The sequence below is a fragment of the Camelus dromedarius genome, chromosome 33, assembly GCF_036321535.1.
Source record: "Camelus dromedarius isolate mCamDro1 chromosome 33, mCamDro1.pat, whole genome shotgun sequence".
In the NCBI taxonomy this organism is placed as follows: Eukaryota; Metazoa; Chordata; class Mammalia; order Artiodactyla; family Camelidae; genus Camelus; species Camelus dromedarius.
Genome location: NC_087468.1, coordinates 8752667 through 8771491, shown reverse-complemented (window position 1 = coordinate 8771491; position 18825 = coordinate 8752667). Strand labels below are relative to the sequence as shown.

The following is an 18825-nucleotide window of genomic DNA, read 5'->3' as shown; positions in this document are numbered from 1 at the left end:
AATCTGTACTTCTCCAGTACATGTTAATGTTTTCATGTGCTCCTTCAATTTTCCATTAAGTTCATTCAGGTTTTCAACATTTTAAGTCCTTTTAAAAATAACTATCTTTAACCAAACTACAAGTTGGAATTATTCATTAGATTTTTCCTTTTAATTCACTCTTCCTTTGGACAGCAAATGCACTGTGGCACGTATATGACCTCAGAAAGAAATCTCTTCTTTATGGAGAGCTGACCACAAAGAAGGCAGCAGCTCGAATTTAATTGGTTTCAGCATTTTAAGACCATCATTTAATGTGGATACCAGCAGGGACACCTTTTGGGGAGCTACTCTGCACCTACAACTGTGTATTCCCTGGACTCCAGGGCTTCCAAGAGGAGCAGAACCCAGGCTGTCAGCTCCACTCTTCTGTACCCTCTTACAGGAAGCTGCCTACATCCCAGTTGTTTGCGTTCATTTACCAACTCCGATATGTCACTCTCAGTAGCTTGCTTTGATCCTTCCTTCTAATGAATCTGATGTTCTTCCAGGAAATTGTCTTCTGGCAGTCCAATTAGTGCAATCAACTGAGTAAAATGACCAATATCTATAGATTTATCGATTTGCAATGTAAAGTCCTGATTCAGTAATCTTCTGGAATACTGTGTCTCCCTGCATCACCTGATAACGGTATCAGATCATCTGGAATCTCTCTCATCTGTTTCCTCTGCGAAACAGTGTTGCAGTCACCATGGAGCCAGCCAGTGAAGGGAGCTCTGCCAGAACTGTGAGGTGGGGCTCAGGGCTTCCTTGCTTCCCTAGTTGCATCCTCGGCCTCCCGTCTGACGCTCGGAGAGTTCCGAGGCTCCCGCACAAGGCGGGTGTTTGAGGCCAGTCGCTGATGGGCTTTGTTTGGCTCTCCATCTCCCATCAGGCAAGTGAGACATCACTCTTCGGGCACACAAATTCAAACTTGTCATCTTCAATTAGTGAGTTTAACTTCTTTGCCGACTGGTGTAGAAAGTAAGTATCTATTAAAATTCAATCTATTTAAATGAAAAATACCTACATATAGTGTGGATCCTCATGGCCCTGGCAAACTGCTGCATTGAAAGAAAGGTTTTAGGTGGTCTTCATTCTTAAGATTTTTTTTAACTGCATCAAAAATTCAAATATTAAATATAGGGAAGCAAATTAATTTATCAAATCTTAATTTCTACTTAAGTTTAACCATTCAAATTCAGTCACACAAGATAAACATTACAATCACATATGTTCAGAAGTTTTTTTAAAATTTGATTTTCTGAAGCCATGAAGATTTCAAATACCTTTAATGAACTAATTAAAATGTCTTTTAGAAATAAAGTTGTAATTTGGAAACAAATAATTCAACATGAGGTTAGATCAAGAACCACCTATCAATCTCAAATGATATCAAAAACCAATCAATGTAAAGACACATCAAGAATGAGCACTCTACCTACCTGTACTATCTTTGCAACTGTTTATAAATCTAAAATTATCCCACAATAAAAAGTTTATTTAAAATCAATATAAAACAAGTGAGCAAAATAGCACAGTACCAGACCTAGACAGTGATGACCATGAAAAGGCAGTAAGGACGACGACGATGATAAAGGAGTAATTATGCATGTTTCATGTTAACAGAATATCTGAAAAATAAGGGCAAAGTAAATGAAAAACAAAACTCAGTAAAAGGCAAGGAACTTCACTGATGCTGAACGATTTGTACTCAAGTAACGAGTCCACAAGAAAGCACACATCTTGTGTGCAGCTGCGAGAGATGCTCCCGTATGCATCACGGGCAGAACACATGCCAGTTCAGTCACGGCTGAACTCAGGAAGTGCACGCAGAAGCCCACAGATAACGCCCATGTGCATTTTCAACTTCTGTATAGGTATTCATTGTAAAAGCCACCAGGATCTCATAGCCCTGGAAACCTCACAGCCCGCCAGCCTCCCCAGGCTCCCCCGTTAGAAAGTTGTGTCGCAGAACCCATGCCACACCAGGACCATGGCACTGGGGTCCAGAGACCCTCTGGGACTCCTCGGTGCGCCTCTACCAGTTTCAAAGATCCAAGACATGTCTTAAGGTAAACACCAAGTCTGATCTCACAGGTTTCACAACTGCTTTCTTTGTTCCTGGTTACCGCTGCTCACATTTGAAGGAAGCATGGTCTTGCATGCTGGGAAAGTGAACTGTTCCTTCAAAAACAGTAGCAGGGGGTGCCAAGGAGCCAGAAACTGGACCACGGCAGCACAAAGCCAGGGCCGGAGCTCAGACTTCCTCGGATACAGAGGGCGGTCCAGGACGGCAGCGTTCGTGAACCCACCTCCTCCCACCGACACACACATCTACAGCTACATACGGAACAATTTAAGCTGAAAAAGAATGGACAACTAGCTGAGCAGCTCCTCTGCAACAAGAGACAAGAACCACATCGAGTTGGTAGGAGAGGCAGGGACAGAGTCTCTCCCAGTCCCCACCCCCTGCCTGGGGACCCAAAGCAGGGAGGGTCTCACAGGTCCAGAGCTTCTCCCTGAGGAGCGAGAGGTCTGGCCTCACTTCAGGTGCCCCACCCTTGGAATCAGCATTGGAGAGACGAGACCCCAAAATGTCTGGCTTCGGAAACCAAAGGGGCTCATGTACAGGCGACCCGGGGGCTGGGGGAACCAGAGATGCTCCTTTGAGGGTCTCACTGGTCCCAGGACCCAGCCCAAAGGCAGCAGTTGGAGAAGTGCCTGGACTGTGTGTGGAGGAGACATCTACTAATGTTAATTAAAGCATCTGCTGGAAGGGCAGGGGCAGCTGAGACTTCCTTCCGGGGACGAAGCACCATTTCCCAGTCTCCGATACCTCGCTAGTGCAGGTGGGCACACAGGCACACGTCTCGCTCAAGTCACAGGTGCGCCCCGCCCCCAGGGCTCCCCCCTGCATCACTACAGCTGCAGGTGTGCCCTGCCCTCAGCCGTCTCTCCTGCAGCCTCTAAAACACAAACCCCCAAAACTCATCGAGACAGAGAACAGACTGTTGGTTTCTAGAGAGGAAATGGGTTGGGGGCATTGGCAAAAATAGGTGAAGGGGGTCAATTTTATGGTGACAAATGGTAACTCAGTTTACCATGGTCATCACTTTGTAGTGTATACAAAGACTGAACTATGTTTTACACCTGAAACTAATATATTATATACTAGTTTTACTTCAATTTAAAAAACACAACAGTAAGCTAAGATAACCATCTTAATTATTAAGGGTTTGTCTACCCCCCCCCCACATTCCAGAGGCCAGTGGTTCTCAAAGTGTAGTCCTCAGACCTAATGAATCAGAAACGGTGGGGTGGGCCCGGTAACCTGTGTTTCAACAAGCCGTCTGGATGATTCTGACGCACACTGAAGGCTGGGAACCCCTGCCACAGGCCACACAACGTGCTACTTAAAATCTGTCATCAGCCACCCCAAACTGGAAACATCTATTGCCTCAAGTCTAAATAAATATAAAAAGAGAAGAACTTCAGTGTCGTGCACAAAGCTGATTTACGTCAAGGCAGAGCAGAGCCTCGCTTTTCTGTTGGAATTTCTTACCTGGAGGGATGTGAAGCCTATATAACAGTTTGATTTTCTCATTCATTTCTCCATTGTACATAATATCTGCAAAATGAAAAAAAAAAAAAGCAGGACTGAGTAGACGCACATGGTTGAGGTACACGCGTCACGACACAGTCACCACGGAGAGAAGGAAGTAACGAGGCCAGTGCTTGTTCACCTGCCGCCGCCCCAGACACACGGCGCTTGAAAGGAAAACGTGAGCGGTGGTGACTGCCGACGGCTGAGCTACGGGATAACCTGGCCTCACACCTTCTGCAAGATTATAATTTTAGGTGCAAGAGTTAGGAACGTGTCTCCGACAAGCCACCGCCACACCCTGGATGCCGGGAGAACAAGGCTGATGACCCTGTATGCCGAGAGCCCCCTTGGGAAGCATAAACGTTTAGCTCACGAGGAGTCTGCAGAGTGACTTTAAAATCACAAAATCGCACCAGGCCAGTCGCGGATACATTTCACTGAGTGGATCTGCCTGCGTCACGACCCACTTGTCTTGTGTTCACAGACCCCCATCCCCAGTGAACTCACGGCAGCCAAGGCCCGCAGAGTCATACCGAGACAGCTCACAAAGGCTTTGAACTCGATAAGATGGTCCATGTTGTCGTCCAGGAGCCTGAAAGTCCTCTCGGCGAGGATGTCCGTGTGGGCCCCACAGGTCCATGGCGAGACGAGCTGGAACAGGCGCGCGAACTGCCGGGCGTCTATGCGGTACTGCTCCGCGTAGGGCCGGCTGGGGTCGTGGCGCGGGGCCACCGGCCTGGGCTGCTCCCAGTAGCAGCTCATCATGTGTTCTCTCTAACGCGGGAGGGAGAGGGGCCGTGAGGGCCGGCGGCACCCGGGGGAGGCCACGGGCACGGCCGAAGCCAACGCGGCCTTCTTGCTTGCTCTGCCCTCATAAAATCGTTACGTATTAAAGCAGCAACATTACTACACAAAAATGAAAAAATTAACTCATCTCACCACTCCAACCAGACATACTGAAAGTTTTTCTTTGTTTCCCTGTAGTCCTTGCCCACATGAATATATAATTTCGATGTTTTTAAAATCAAGGATTCTTTTTGTTGTTGTAGCAAAATACACATTAAAAATTTACCATTTTAACAATTTTTAAAGGTACAGCTCAGCTGCCATAGGTTTATAGAAGTCATACAGTTTTTATTCTGAGAGTTTCTCTTAAATTCATACTGTTTGAAAGTCAAAAAGTACTGGGTAAATCTACAGGATACAGAAGGAACCAGTTAACCCTGGCCACCTGAGAGGATGGAAAATGGGGGCCGGGACCCAGATGAGGAAGCAGGCCTTATTTATTGCGTGCTTTTTTTTATATGTTTTGGATATATTAATAACAATTCAAAAAATTAAAAGTAAACAAACAAAGGCAATTTGAAGTCTTGGGAACAGACTGAAAACTAAAGCAATCAAAACCGGCCCTGTCACTGAGGACCAGGCTAGCCTCCTTAGGCTGGATCTTTCAGGCTTGTACTAGATCACCTCTTGGCACATCTCAGCTCACTGCAATGGCTCCCAGTGACTGCAGGCTCTTCACAATTTCAGTGCCCTCTGCCCATAAGAATGGCACAGACACAGTGCAGATGCTGCAAAATGCAAGTGCCTATCCTTGGATGGAAACCAAAATGCCATTTATAATTTTACTGCATATTATATGCGGCCACGTTCTTTAAATAGCCTTTGCAGAATCATGAAAAGTACCACAAAAACTTCTAAGGGTGAAACAAAGGTCTAATAAATTCCCATTCCTCAAAACCTGAGACACCCTGTGAATTTCCATGTATATTTGTACATCCTGGGAAGCGAGAGGCCCTTAGGATCCTGCCCAGAAGAAAACAGTTATAAAGTCCGAGAACTAATACACCCAGTTTACACAGAATCCGACAGAAAAACAAACCAGTGTAAAAAAGAGGCAAAGGACATGAAGAGGTGATACAAGGAAATACACAATTAGCCAGTAAACTCACAACAGGGTACTCAACCTCTCTAATGAGGAAACGAATTTAAGTTAAAATGAAATACAATTTTCTACAAGACTAGCAAAAATTTTAAAGATCCATAATATGAAATGCTGGGTGAGTGTGCAATACAGGACACAAACACTCTTAGACATCACCAGTGGAAATGAAATCTGAAAAGTCTAAAACACGTTAGCAATAGTGACTGAAATCTGGTTCCTACACAGCAGCCCAGGTGTCCAGATAAAGGCCCAAGGATGCTCAGGACAGCACCATTTATAAAGCAGCAAAAAAAATCGGAAACAAGATAAATGTCCCTCAACAGGTAAATAATTTAAAAATTATGGTTCAGCCCTACAATCAAACTGTGCAGCCACTAAAAAAGAGTGAGAAAAGTCTGTAGACATTCAGTCTAGAAAAATGTCCATGACAACAATTTCAGGCCATTACGCATAGCACAGCCTCACTCTTACTGTGGAAAAAAAGAGTAAGAGCATGTTGCACGTGTGTGTGCACAGAGAGACATCGTGTAAGAGGAAAAAATCAGGAGAGAGACTCCCCATATTGTTAACAGCAACTACTGCACAAGGTGGGACTGTAGGTGCAGACAAGATAAGGCCCTTTCAATTTTGCTTCTAAGTTATTTTTTAAGGGTGCAAATAGGTATAATTTTATATTTGTTTTGTTTTGTGTTTTTTAATTAAATTTTGAAAATAAAAGTCTTAACCAGAGCATGGAAGCAAGCAAAGTAATATTAAAAGAAACCAAATGCTTTCTAGGGCCTGATAATCCAACAATGGTGAATGCGTTTAGCTGATCATTAACAAGAACGCACTTACGGGATCTGTAAGACCCTGTTTCACATCCTGGGTTTTTCAGGTGTCTCTAGCAGTAGCCTCTGGCACCAAGGATGTATCATATTGTTCCTATCTTATTTGGAGAGGTGGCATCAATGAAGCTGTTTCCAATTTGGGAGAATAAGGGACAGACGTCACAAATCTGATTTACGTAATTTAAAAGACTGCTTTATAACCAGGATGGACCTTGAGGGCACTGTGCTAAGTGAAAGAAGTCGGTCAGAAAAAGAAAAATCTAATATGATCTCACTTACATGTGGAACCTAAAAAAATAACAGCAAACCAACCAACCTAAGGCCATAGAAAAAGAGATCAGATTTGTGGTTACCAGAGGCTGGAGGTGGGGGGAGAGAGGGGTTACCAGAGGCTGGAGGTGGGGGTGTTTTGTAGAATTGGATGAAGGTGCTCAGAAGGTACAAACTCCCAGTTACAAAATAAAGAAGTACTGGGGTGTCAGGTACAACACGACCAGAGTTAGTGAACACTGCTGTGTGGTCTATTTGAAAGCTGCTAAGAAAGCAGATCCTAAATTAAGTGCTCATCACAAGGAAAAAAACCATCCCCCGCCCCCGCTTTTTTTTGGTATCTCTGTGACATAAGGGATGTTAACTAAACTTGCTGTGGATGGTTTTGCAGTAAATGTAAGTGAAGTCATTACGCTGTACACCTTCAACTTAGTGCTGAAGATCAGTTATATCTCAATAAAGCTGATGGAAGATTGCTTTAAATTAACAATCATGTCAACTTCACTAAGTACACACTGTTCACCTTTCATAGGAAGAAGTATGTAAAGAGGACAGGCAGAGCCGACTTCTCTTGTTCTCATAGAGGAGGGTCATGCTGGTGCAGTCCCCGCTTAGGGAAGGATGCAGTGAAGCTAAGGAACGGACTCCTTATTAAGAACCTATCACAGAGTTATAAAACAGCGTAAAGGCATCTCTCTGTGGCCCTTTCCCTTGAGAAAATGAACTTCGGCTTCAAAAGACAAGAGGTGCGTGCAGAACCCAATGCAGGAAGACGGCAGCCCACAGTACACAAGCTTTCCAACATATGACGTCAGGCTGTGAGAGCCAAGCAAACTCAGAGAAGGTCTGGAGCGCGGGGGAGGGAGGGCAGTCCGAGGGGCCATCCTGTGGGATGTGAGGGTGACTCGGGGCGTAGAGGAGGCGCCCCGGGTTGTACGATGGAATTAGACACCATGATTGCGGTGCTCTCTTACTGGAATTTTCTTTGGAAGTATACTTCAAAAGCTGCCTTGTATTTATAGTTTAAGTTTGTGTTTGTAGTTACCCCTACACAAAGGAAAGGCTAACTACAAATGTGAGAATCACTTTCGCTCACATCATTCACTGGATAGAAACAGGAAACAGGAAATAGCTCTGGCGGTCTTCTTTAAATGCTCTCTGCGTGAAAGATTAACGAGAGGGTCAGTGCTTAATGAAGTTTATTTTTATTATTAACTTAAGTTATATAAATTCAGATCTGTGACGTATCTCATCCTCTCAAATTGAGAACAGCCAGCCCTCAGGAGGTGACAGCCTTTCTGTGCTGAGCAGCACATCTGTTTAACCTGCTTCCGTGTTTCTAGCTCTCCCTGTTTTTCCTCATGGAAAGTCAGAGAGGTAGCGGCGTGGGACCCCAAGTCACCTTTGACTTTGTATTTTCTCTCCATGCGGCAGAGGAAACTATAAAACTTGAAAACAGGTGACGTTTACAGCAGGCACGGCCTGAGGAACCCTCCCCTCGCATCCTGCTTGTTAGGAGTGAGGAGTGTGCCTGGGATCGACTAAGCCAGGGACCCATGTCAGTGACCGCAGGGGGAGGGACCACGCCGCCGCACGAAGGGTTCGGACAACATCTGAGGCTCCGCGCAGAACCTAAGTGCTGCTCAGGACTGTTCCAAGTTGGTGGCAATCTGAGCTCAGAAGAGCCCTGGAGGCCGGACTCCTCCGTGGCGCGTGGGACTTTGCTCTGCAACTGGGCGTCCTCCCCCTCCCCTGCCGGGCTGTCAGGAGAGGGTTAACTGGCTGCCTCTCTTCCCCAGGTTTGTTTACTGTTTCAAGCAAGACAGTTTCTAGGAAGGCACTTGTGAAATGTTCTTGCCAGGGTGATTTATAAGTAGCAAGGCCTGGTTATCCACCTGAATATCTGAATATTAGAAACACAGCTGAGCACATTAGCTATTACCAACAGGACAGGTTTTAAAGTTATTTAAAAATGAGTAAGATCATATGGCAACATGAAAAAATGTCAGTAACAGCATCAAGGGAAAAGAGAACATAAACCAGCACGCACACCAGCCACACAAGTGCAAGACTACATATACACGTGATACGGGGTGGGGTTATGAGTAATTAGGTGGGTTTCAGTCAGGGTCACTGATCCGTCCACTGTCGACTGGGGACTCGGCGCAGAGCAGCGAAGGGCGGGTGGCCAGCACCGAGCGCCCCGGCAGGCCAGGCCTGGGGCCCGGCACTCCCCCAGCTCCCCAGCCCCCCAGCCTTCCTACCTTGAATAAATCGTAGAGTTCCTCTAGGTCTTCTGGAAGAACTGAGACCTCTGGGATGACAACACGGAGCTGGAGGAGAGAACAAGCAGCAGGGGGTGAATTCTCCGCCCCCCCCCGTGCCAGGATCAGAGGGCCCGGAACGCTTCCTGCTGGTGTGGGGCCTGGCCTCCAGCTTCCCTCCTGGGGTGAGGGGCTCCTACCGCCCAGAGCAGAGTCTGTTCCTGGCACAAAGATCGCCTTCTGGCAGCTTTCTCAGGTGTGCATCCTCAGCCTTTCTGATGCACACATCCTGACTCAGGACTAACGTCTGACTCCTAATGGAAGCAGACGCAGGCACAGCGAGAGCTCGGGCAGGGAGTTTCTCCCGGAGAACCATCCCCCATCCGGTGGGGATGGCGATCCTCACTGTACAACTGGGGAGACCCAGGTCCAGAGGCTCATCATCTGACTGAAACTAAACCCATGCTCTTTCTACAGCAGGTCACCCCTGTCAAGTTGTTAATGCGATGCAAAAAAAAAAAAAAAAAAAAAAAAAAAAAGCTGGCACTCCCCTGTCAGGAGACCAGCAGGGGGCCCAGCCCAGGTCAGCACCTCACTGCCATGGGCAGTGGTTCGGAGGCGGCCTCTACTCACCACATTCTGCTTCGTGGTCTCTTCGTGGCCCTGGAGAACCCTGATCCGATGTCTGCAGCGCATGTGCTCGATCTGAGCCACAGACTGGTCTCCGAACTTCTGCAGGGACGGAAGGGATCTGTCACTCACAGAGCCCCTTTTTGCATCCAGACACAGGAAACACGGAGGAGCCTGGGGACCCCTCCCTGGAAGTCCATCTCCCAAGATGCTTCAGGAGCAGGGCAAGGAGCAGGGATGGGGCCCAAGTACCTCGTAGGAGTCCCGGATCAGGTCAGCGATGTCAGTCACAGGACAGGGCTCCTGGTCATCGGAGAAAAAGGCATGGTGGCTGCTGACTGGGGGTCCAGGGCTGTCCTCGTTCTTAATGTGATCCAGAAACCTGGGCACACCCGCCAGAAGAGCACAGGGTTACCCTCCTCGGGCCCAACACAGCAATGCCACCTGCTCGGGGGCCCCTGGACACGTGGCACCCCCTTCAAACCAGCCCATCTGGCCCCAAACACTGGGCAGAGGGCCAGGCTGCAACCACGATGCTCATTTTAGAGAAAAGGAGAGACATCTGTCCAGCCAGACTTGGCGATCTGGGCACCATGGAGAGGTGTCCAAGGCTCTGTGACTCTCCAGGGACATAAATACAAAGTTCTGAGCACACTGCACTTTTAAGCTTCCACCATATTCTGAAAAGGAACTTGTCATCTGTCATCCAACTTGCCCTCAGCTCCAAGAGACTCAGGCTCCAGTCCTCAGCCTAGGGGGACCTGCTTTCACTGCAACACACCAGCCCTACACACAGAACATCTGAAACTTCCAGCTGGCTTCCTGAGGCCACCACTGCCTGGCACCCACCTGCCCGTCCCCATTCAAGGCCATGATGAGTCCATAGTGATTCAAGACACTTGAATCTGCTCAGAGGGAGGCACTGATGCCCATGCCTTTCTGTCCCCCTCTCCCCTGGCCGAGAAGAGCCAGGGAAGACAGCACCCCTCACCACACACGAGCAACAGGGGGACCAAGGGGTGACAGTAGCAGAGCAGAATGAAACTCCCACCAGGACAGCCTTGCTGCCTCGTCCTGCCATCTGTCTGCCCGAGCCTGGCTGCGGCCCCTTCACCCACCTGCTGAGGACCATCAAGGCCTGGCCGTCGTCCCTGCTGCCGCACAGGCCCTGGGCGTTGGCCTCCAGCACGGCCAGCCCCAGCTGGAAGATGGCCTTAATGCCGTCGTAGAAGAAGCAGTCGACCACGTTCACCGCACTCTCCAGGGGCATGATGCTGAGGAACAGGGTCAGGAACCAGGACAGGGAGATGGACGCCAGGGCCGAGAGGTCCTTCATGTGCTCCGCCAGCTCGGGGAGCTGCTCCCTGATCAGCTCCTCGAAGACAGACTGGTCCACCTGGGCCCCTGGGGAAGGGAGGCCACGGAGACGTGCTGGGGGGGGCGGCTCACGCTCTCTCAAGTCTGAGATAAGTGGGACACCGCAACGGAATTTGACTCACACTCAGTTCATTGATATCTGAGGTTCTGACCAAGGTACTTTGGTGGGGAAAGAATAACATTTGCAAAAAATGGTGCTGAATCGAGTGGATATCTATGTGGCGGAAAGAAAAAGAACCTTGACTCCTACCTCACACTGTACAGAAAAATACATTTGCATGTGCCATGGACTTAACTACAAAAGCTAACACGGAGGGAGGGTATAGCTCAGTGGCAGAACACGTGTTTAGCATGCAGGACATCCTGGGTTCAATCCCCAGTACCTCCACTGAAATAAAAAATAAATAAAAGCTAATGCTATAAAACATCTAAAAGACAATATAGGAAAAAAAGCAAAATTTCTTAGGGCACAAAAAGCACTAGCCATTGAAAAGACTAATTGGACTAAACCGAAGTTAAAGACGTGTCATTCAAAAGACCCCATTAACAAAATGAAAACACAAACTCAAGAGAAAATATTTGCCGTACGTTCACCTGACAAAGGTTTTGTAATCAAAACAAAGAACTGATGCAAATTAGTAATAAGAGGTCAATAACCAAATTTTTTTAAAAAATAGGCAGAAGATCTGAATAGACACTTCACAAGTAATGATAAACAAGTGGCCAGTAAACATGGAAAAATACATTCAACATCCTTAACAACCATCAGAGAAATACAAATTAAAACCATCATGACATACCATCTCTTCCCCACTAGAATGGCTAAAATTAAACAGACAGACAATTCCAAGTGTGTCCAGGGATGTGGAGCAACTGGAACTCCCGTTCACTGCTCGTGTGAGATTTCGTGATTACATTCCCATCCACTTTGGAAAACTGACCGTTTCTTATAAAGTTAAACACACATCTAACTTTGATGCAGCAATTCTACTCCTGGGTAAATACTACAAAAACTGACAACGTATATTCCAAGAAGACTTACACATGAATGTTCACTGCAACTTCACTTAGAAGAATAAGAAACTGGAAACAACTCAAATGTCTATCAACAGGGGACTAGATGAATGAATCACGGTATGAACAGTGAAATACTACTCAGCCATTAAAAAGGGACAAATGAGTGATGCACCAACAACATGGTGTGGAGCTAAGGAAGCCAGGCCAAATTCATCTGTGGTGACAGAAGTCAGTACTAAGTGTTGTGTGTGGCAGGGAAGAGGCAGAAGGGAACTTTGTCATTTATGGATATGGTCCAAATGTTCACCCTGTATGGGGGTGGTGGTCACATTATCATGGAGGGTCTGCTGGTCACTGCTGAGTACCAGCTGTCCCACAGTGACACTCATCACCCAACGATGGCCTGGACAGCATACCTCCCGGTGGCCACGAGGTTCTGGTTCTTCCGTGCTGCTCTGTACAACGTTAAATGCCTCCCACAGTATGAAGTGAAAAAGGAAGCAAACCAAGTAAGCCCCTAGGCACATGAAAGGGGCCAGGGAAGATACAGGCCACCAAAAGGCCACCTCCTTCCCAGCCAGTGCCCTCCCCACCCCCTCACTCCCAGTGGGCATCACACCCCCTCGCTTCTTACATCTCAGCCCTCAAGCAGCTCCTCCCGCCTTGCCCCTACATCCAGTCCTCTGCCAAATTCGGTCTCAAATAGGCTCTTTTGTTTCTTTTCCCACTACTTCCAGCCTAATTTTCAGCCGCCTCCATCTGTCATTCTGGATTGCTAAACAGTGTCCCTAAGAGTATCACCAGGTCAAAGCAATTTTTGTGTCATTTTCTCCACGAGGAGGTTGCTGAACCACAGAGATGGTGCAAATTCAAATCTCAACCCCACGAAGGACAGCGGCCCTGAGCGCTGGAGCACTGAGGGTCACACACAGGTCTGCCCAGAGCCCGGGCCGCCCCCACCAACCCGAGTGAGTGAGCGGTTTTCCACGCCTGCCCCTTACATGGGGCCTCGGGAGCCTCCAGCACGGCTCTTGCGCAGCCTCTCCTGTCTGCCCGAATCCCTGGGTGCCACAAGCAAGAGCCCCTCCCTTTCCAGGCCTCAGCATCAGTGAGAAACCTGTTTGGTTTTCCCTTTTCGACTTGCTTTGTGAGCCTAGGAATTTTCCTTCCCTCCTTTAAGTTCAGCTCTCCACGTAAAATCATTTGTTCTTTAGCCAAAATCTCTAAGTGTTTGCGGCAAGAGAGCAGTCAGGTTACCACATTCCACCTCCTGCCGAAACTGCGCAAAGAATCACACCAGCTAGTTTTACAAATTCAAAGCCAGAGGTGTTCATGCAGAGACTAGCTGAGAGGGCACAGGGGACTTCGCAACCAGGACTGGAGATAAATGTCTTTGCCTCGGCCCGTCACCACCCCCGGGGCCCGAGCAGGCGGAAGGAGGCAGTTACCGATGACCCGGTGGTTGAAGTAGTCGGGCAGCATCCGCTCACACACGGCAACCAGCAACCAGAAGGCCTCCTCCTCCTTGGCGTACAGCAGCAGCACGGAGGTCAGGATGTTCATGGACTGCGAGGGGTCACAGGGCGGGGATGGCCACTGACCAGACCGCGTGTGCAGTGCCACAGAGACACTAAAGAACACGCAAGCCCGAGTGATCCCCAGAAGTCCCAACTGTGCAGAGGAGCGATCCGACCACACCCACCCTTAGCTGCAGTGACCACGGTACCCACATGGTCCTCGCCAGACACCCCTGGCTGAGCCATCTGCCACCAATCTGTCCCTGTCCCCATGGAGCAACGCTGGGCTGAGCTGCAGGGCAAACGTAGGCTCGGATCCGACCCAGTGATCTCTGTTTCCATGTTCAGACAGACACACACACAGCTTCATGCACCCATTGACTTTGCTCATTCACAGGAAACAAAGCTTAATATCTTACGGCTTTAAATGTCAGGAGCTTCTCTGGCCCAGTTTCGTGTTGAGGACTGATTCTGTGCCTGGTCCCTGAGCAGCCCGAGCAGCCCTCCTCAGTGACTCAGGGACCCTGGGGGGAGGCCTTTCCTCCACTCGTGTTTCCTGAAGGGCAGTGATCTGCCCCGGGCATCCTTCTCCTCCCCCAACAGCACTGCCATTTTTAAAATGACCCCTATGACTTGGGTGCAGTCTGGAGGGAGAAAGCGCCATGGCAGCTTTATCTAAAGATGCACTGCAGTGGAGGCCAGAGGCTGTGAAGGCTGAACGGCCTCCTGCGGACAGAGGCCCGACCTGGGCTCCGGGTGCCGGCACCGCGGCTCCTCCCACCCCATCAGCCTGTCTGACTACACGAGGCTCATCTCCCTCACCGACCGTCCCTGGTACCGACAGCCGGGAACTCAGCCCCCAAAGTCGGCGTGGTCGGCCTGGGACAGCGGCCGGGACAGGGGCCGTGGCCTCCACCCTGCAGTGCCCAGCTCACCTGGCAGTACCCGATCTTGGGGTTCCGGTGGGCGTAGGCCGTCAGGACTCTCCTCAAAGCAGCGATTCCTGTCTCGTTCTGGAAGGCGGGGTGCTCCGGCAAGGAGCGGTGCAGGTCCCGCTCGATCTCCTCTGTCACCAGGCAGCACCTTCCCATGGACTCCTCCACCAGGTTACCATAGTAACCGGGATGCGCAGCCAGGTCGGTGACGGCATCTGATGATTAAAAGTAACGCTTCAAGGGGGACTGATCACCCGGAGAGTGACGACGTGGGGCGGGGCCTGTCCTGTCACAGGACCCCAGTGAGGTCTTGTTACTTGAGGGACATAAAATACTGAGACCACACACAGCCAAAAGGAACTTCATTTCTGCTAAAAACAAACCAAAAAGCTACAGAACATGGCTTTTCTAAGACTAACCTTCTACAGGGAGGGGAAAGGGTTTCATACTGGAAATAGCTTTATTAATATGCTGTTAATAAGTCGTATTCCCTAGTGACAGAAGTACCCGCGTGTGTGTACATATACACACACGTACACACGTTTCCGTCTGTATTCTGACATGCATACTTACACACACAATTTTCATGCATTTCTTAAACAAGAAACTGGAGCACTATGTGTGGAGCGCAAGAGAAGGCACAGTCATGATTAAGTGATGCTGGCAGTTACCAAGGAGCCAACAAGCTGCCAACAGGAAACCCTGAAGGCTGGGTTCCTCATGTGCGGGAAGCCGAGTTCAGCCCACCCACCGCCAAGCCACTGCCCCGGCCTCTGCCGGGCGAGGGATGAGTGAGTCCACGTGGCAGTCTATTCACCCGCCGGCCAGCCATGGGGCACCTGTGGTCCAGCCACTGTCCCCTCCTGGGGCTGGGCAGGTGGGGCTCCAGATCGATGCGGGCCCCACGCAGGGAGATCCCAGGAGAGCAGAGGGGAGAGGGAGAGGCCCAGCTGCGTCTCTGCCCACTAGTCCGGGTGTTTCAATCTGATCGGGTTCCGTGTAACACCCACCCCCACTCTCCTGTGACTGTGATTCCCATCATCTCCGATACGCATCACGGTGGCATCCATGTGTCATAGGCAGCACCCACACCGATGGCTGTCACTCACGCAGCAGCACCTTAAACACCACAGCAATCTTCCAGTCAGCAAAGGAAACGTTCTGCCACTTGAGTGAAACCATGGCCCTATGTGAACTGACTCAGCAGGTTTTTTTTTTAATAGAAAGTGTGTGAGTGTGTGTGTGTACGTGTATACATGTTCATTAAAGAGACCTGGAGGACCACACACCAGTGGCGCTAACAGGTGTCACCGTCAGGTGGTGGGATTATGAGTCGTGTCACCTTCTCTGCTTCCTCCTCCATATGACTTCGGACTGTTTTTATTAAATACAAAAACACCGAGGGCATCTTTGACAAAGGAAGTGTTTCGATGGTGTGCTCTGGTGGGACTTAATTTCAACAAACTGCAAGGAAACAACTTTTTAAAACATTTTTTGTTTGGTCTTTTTCAGAATTCATGTCCTAGAAAGACCCTTCATGTCCAGGGCATCCCGAACAGCATTCTGAGAACCACGTAGAGATGCCTCGAGTCACTACTCAAGGAGAGGCGATCGCTTCAGCCAGACCTGACACCAACCAAGGACACTGCAGCCCAGAGGCCTCAGGCAACCTGCCCAGGGCCCCAAAGCGAACACATGAAGGGCCTGAGGTCCTCAGCTGGGTAGTCACAGGCAGAGATGACTTGTCTGCGTGCACACACACACACACACACACCCTGCCTGGACAGGGGCCCCTGTCCTGTGTCTGCTCCAGAAGTAAGAGTTAGCCTGAAGACACTGGAATAACACTCACCTGAGAAAAGGAGCCAGAGTTTGCCCCGTAGAGATTCGGGGATCCCCATGGCCACCAACTTCCGGATCTTCTCCGTGCGAAACATGCAGACGGTCCTGCCGTATTCCACAAAGTGATCGTTCCACAGGCTGATTTTGATCTGTTCCCTGGACTGGAAATAGAAACACGTTTATGTACAAAGAAGCTTGTCCGCACCTTCCACCAACACCCACCCATAGCCCATAATGGGGGGATGTCCCCTCCGCAGACAGAGGAGCCTGCTGTGATGGGCAATTCACTCACAAGTCTTTCTGAATATCTGCCAGGCACAGAGGATGTAAAGAGTGCCAGCCCTTCAGGAGTTCAGAGACCAGTGGGAGCGTTTACACAAATAAAATGCTATTTCCTTGGCAAAGATGACAGTGAGGATAAGTTCGTCCAAACACTAACGTAGCCCAAAGCAGGTGGGCAGGCGGGGTGGGAGTGGGAACACTGGGGGAAGCGTCTCAGGATGCTGACACCGAGTTAACTGCTGAAACACAGGTCAGCTCAGAGGGCAGAGGGGAGCAGGGGCTCTCATGACTTCCCTTGAACTTCCTGACAGCCAGGGAAAAACTGAAACCCGAAAATATTACATTGTCCTCATCTGCAGAGTTGAAAAAGATACAACTTCTCTAGGCAACTGAAAATCCTTGAAAATTATGGATTTTTAAAATTCTTAAGATGGCAGGAATTTTTTCGTGCCTTTTAAATCATGTTTATATATGCTTTTAAAAAGTATTTTGGTTCTATTTTCTTTTATTACTTTTTAATGGAGGTACTAGGAATATATGCTTTTAATTATCTGTACCTCCAGGAATGGGAGACATTTACACATAAGTTCAGTATTCTTACGTGCTCAGTCAACAAGCGTTAATTGGGCATCTCTGTAAAGCATGTGAGAAGGCTCGGTTCTGAATGAATAAAGCTAATGATCCGTGATACATAAGCCATTAAGCAGCCAAGGGGCAGTAATACCATTCACGGCCACCCTGGTACTCGTGGTCGCCACACAGCTTCTCCTGCGAGGGCACCGTTTCAAAGCACAATTTCCAGTCTATTTACGTGCATGCATTGCCCTCAGACTCTCGCTACCAAGGGGAAAACTATCAGTAGATGCAACAGAAGTATCTTGAGTTTGGTCAGACTAGACGGCAGCCAGGGGCCAAAAGAGAAATTCTGTACCAGGAAGCCACACAGACACCACTGGATAAAAGGAGGAAGACTTGTTCTACACCCCGAAACTCCACAAGGGACAGCACTGACGGCTGCCACTCAGTGGCAGGTGGGGAGAGCCATCGCCCTGAGACGTTCCACCCACCCCGATGCGCTCAGCAAACTGGCCCCGCCGACCTCTTCCGCTTTTTGCCAATGAGAAAAAGAGGGAGGAAAAGAGGGCGCATCACTCCCGCCCAGGGTTGCCTGGTAACCTGCGCCACGCCCACCCGCCCGCCCACCCCCTCCCCCAGGACTGCGGGAAGCCACGCCCACGCCCCCAGGGCAGAGCCCAGCCACCCACCATTCTGGAGTCCGGGCTCTGGCTGCCCGACTGCCGCGGGGCAGTGACCAGGGCTTCGGGGTGCAGCCGCGGGCTCGTCTCTTTCTCCCTTTCCTCGCTATTCTGAGAAGACACCATTTCAAGGCCCCCAAACCTGTGGTCGCTGCACATGCTTGTTGAATGAAACACAGGCGAAGTCTGCATGGGGAGGAAAAAAAAACCCAGAAAGTGAGCGAGAGAGAGAGATCACTTCTGTCGTTACAGGACAGTCTTGGCTTTGCCTCTGGATGCATGAGTGTAACTTAAAGATGCCTGTTTGTGACTCATGGAAAAATCAGACTAACGTCAGACCCAACAGATTTGATCCTCAGGAAGGAAGATGGTCCACCCCCCGCCCCCCCATCCCAGGCTGCTCACAGGGCAGAGCAGGGCCCTAAGTGGAGGCGGGGATGGGCCTATCACCCCCTCAGCTTCCAGAACTGAGGACTGACCATCACAAGACAATAGGTCTCCAGTACTGAGAGACCATCTCCTTTCGTCCCCATCACTACTTCAGTGGAAACAGGTCTAGAAGGAGGGGATAGAAGGAGGGGACTGGTGTGAAATAACAGGGACTAGCCCAGCAGATGCAGGTCTAATTTCACAGCTGTCCAACCTTAAAGACAGTGAAAACTCTTTCTGCAATATGCATCTGCCCCAAATGACATCATCCACTCCACCCCTGGGGAGGGGCGTGGGGCGGGGGGTCTGACCTCTCTAACTAGTAAAGAGCACGTCTGTCTGCTCACCTGTGGGTTGATTCCCCATCAAACCCTCCAACCTATCGGGGGTGGCCGGTCAGTCCCTCTGACACAGGGGTGTGCTCAATTCACCCCTCCAGCCCTGCTACATGCACTCAGGACACCCAGTGTATCAGAGATGATACCAGACTGTCTGCCACACAGGTCCAATCATTGCTGACATATTTTTCTCATAGCCAAGTGGCTCATTGTTAAGTGCACTCCCGTTTGGAGACCCCTGCCCTAGAGGTGCTAAATAAAAGGG

The 18825-nt window shown here is 49.4% G+C and overlaps 1 protein-coding gene across 4 annotated transcripts in view; it reads right to left on the bottom strand.

The window, feature by feature from the left end:
- TBC1D8 (TBC1 domain family member 8) overlaps nucleotides 1–18825 on the bottom strand; it is a 123128-nt gene that overhangs the window by 6939 nt on the left and 97364 nt on the right. For all 4 annotated transcript variants that reach the window (XM_031441085.2, XM_031441081.2, XM_031441082.2 and 1 more), the window contains exons 8-17: nucleotides 17803–17979; nucleotides 16266–16416; nucleotides 14414–14628; nucleotides 13410–13527; nucleotides 10686–10971; nucleotides 9820–9949; nucleotides 9571–9669; nucleotides 8938–9006; nucleotides 4159–4399; nucleotides 3584–3649 (exon numbers count right to left, since the gene is read on the bottom strand). In XM_031441085.2, coding sequence (XP_031296945.1) covers nucleotides 3584–3649; nucleotides 4159–4399; nucleotides 8938–9006; nucleotides 9571–9669; nucleotides 9820–9949; nucleotides 10686–10971; nucleotides 13410–13527; nucleotides 14414–14628; nucleotides 16266–16416; nucleotides 17803–17979 — 1552 coding nt within the window. The remainder of the gene's footprint in view (nucleotides 1–3583; nucleotides 3650–4158; nucleotides 4400–8937; nucleotides 9007–9570; nucleotides 9670–9819; nucleotides 9950–10685; nucleotides 10972–13409; nucleotides 13528–14413; nucleotides 14629–16265; nucleotides 16417–17802; nucleotides 17980–18825) is intronic.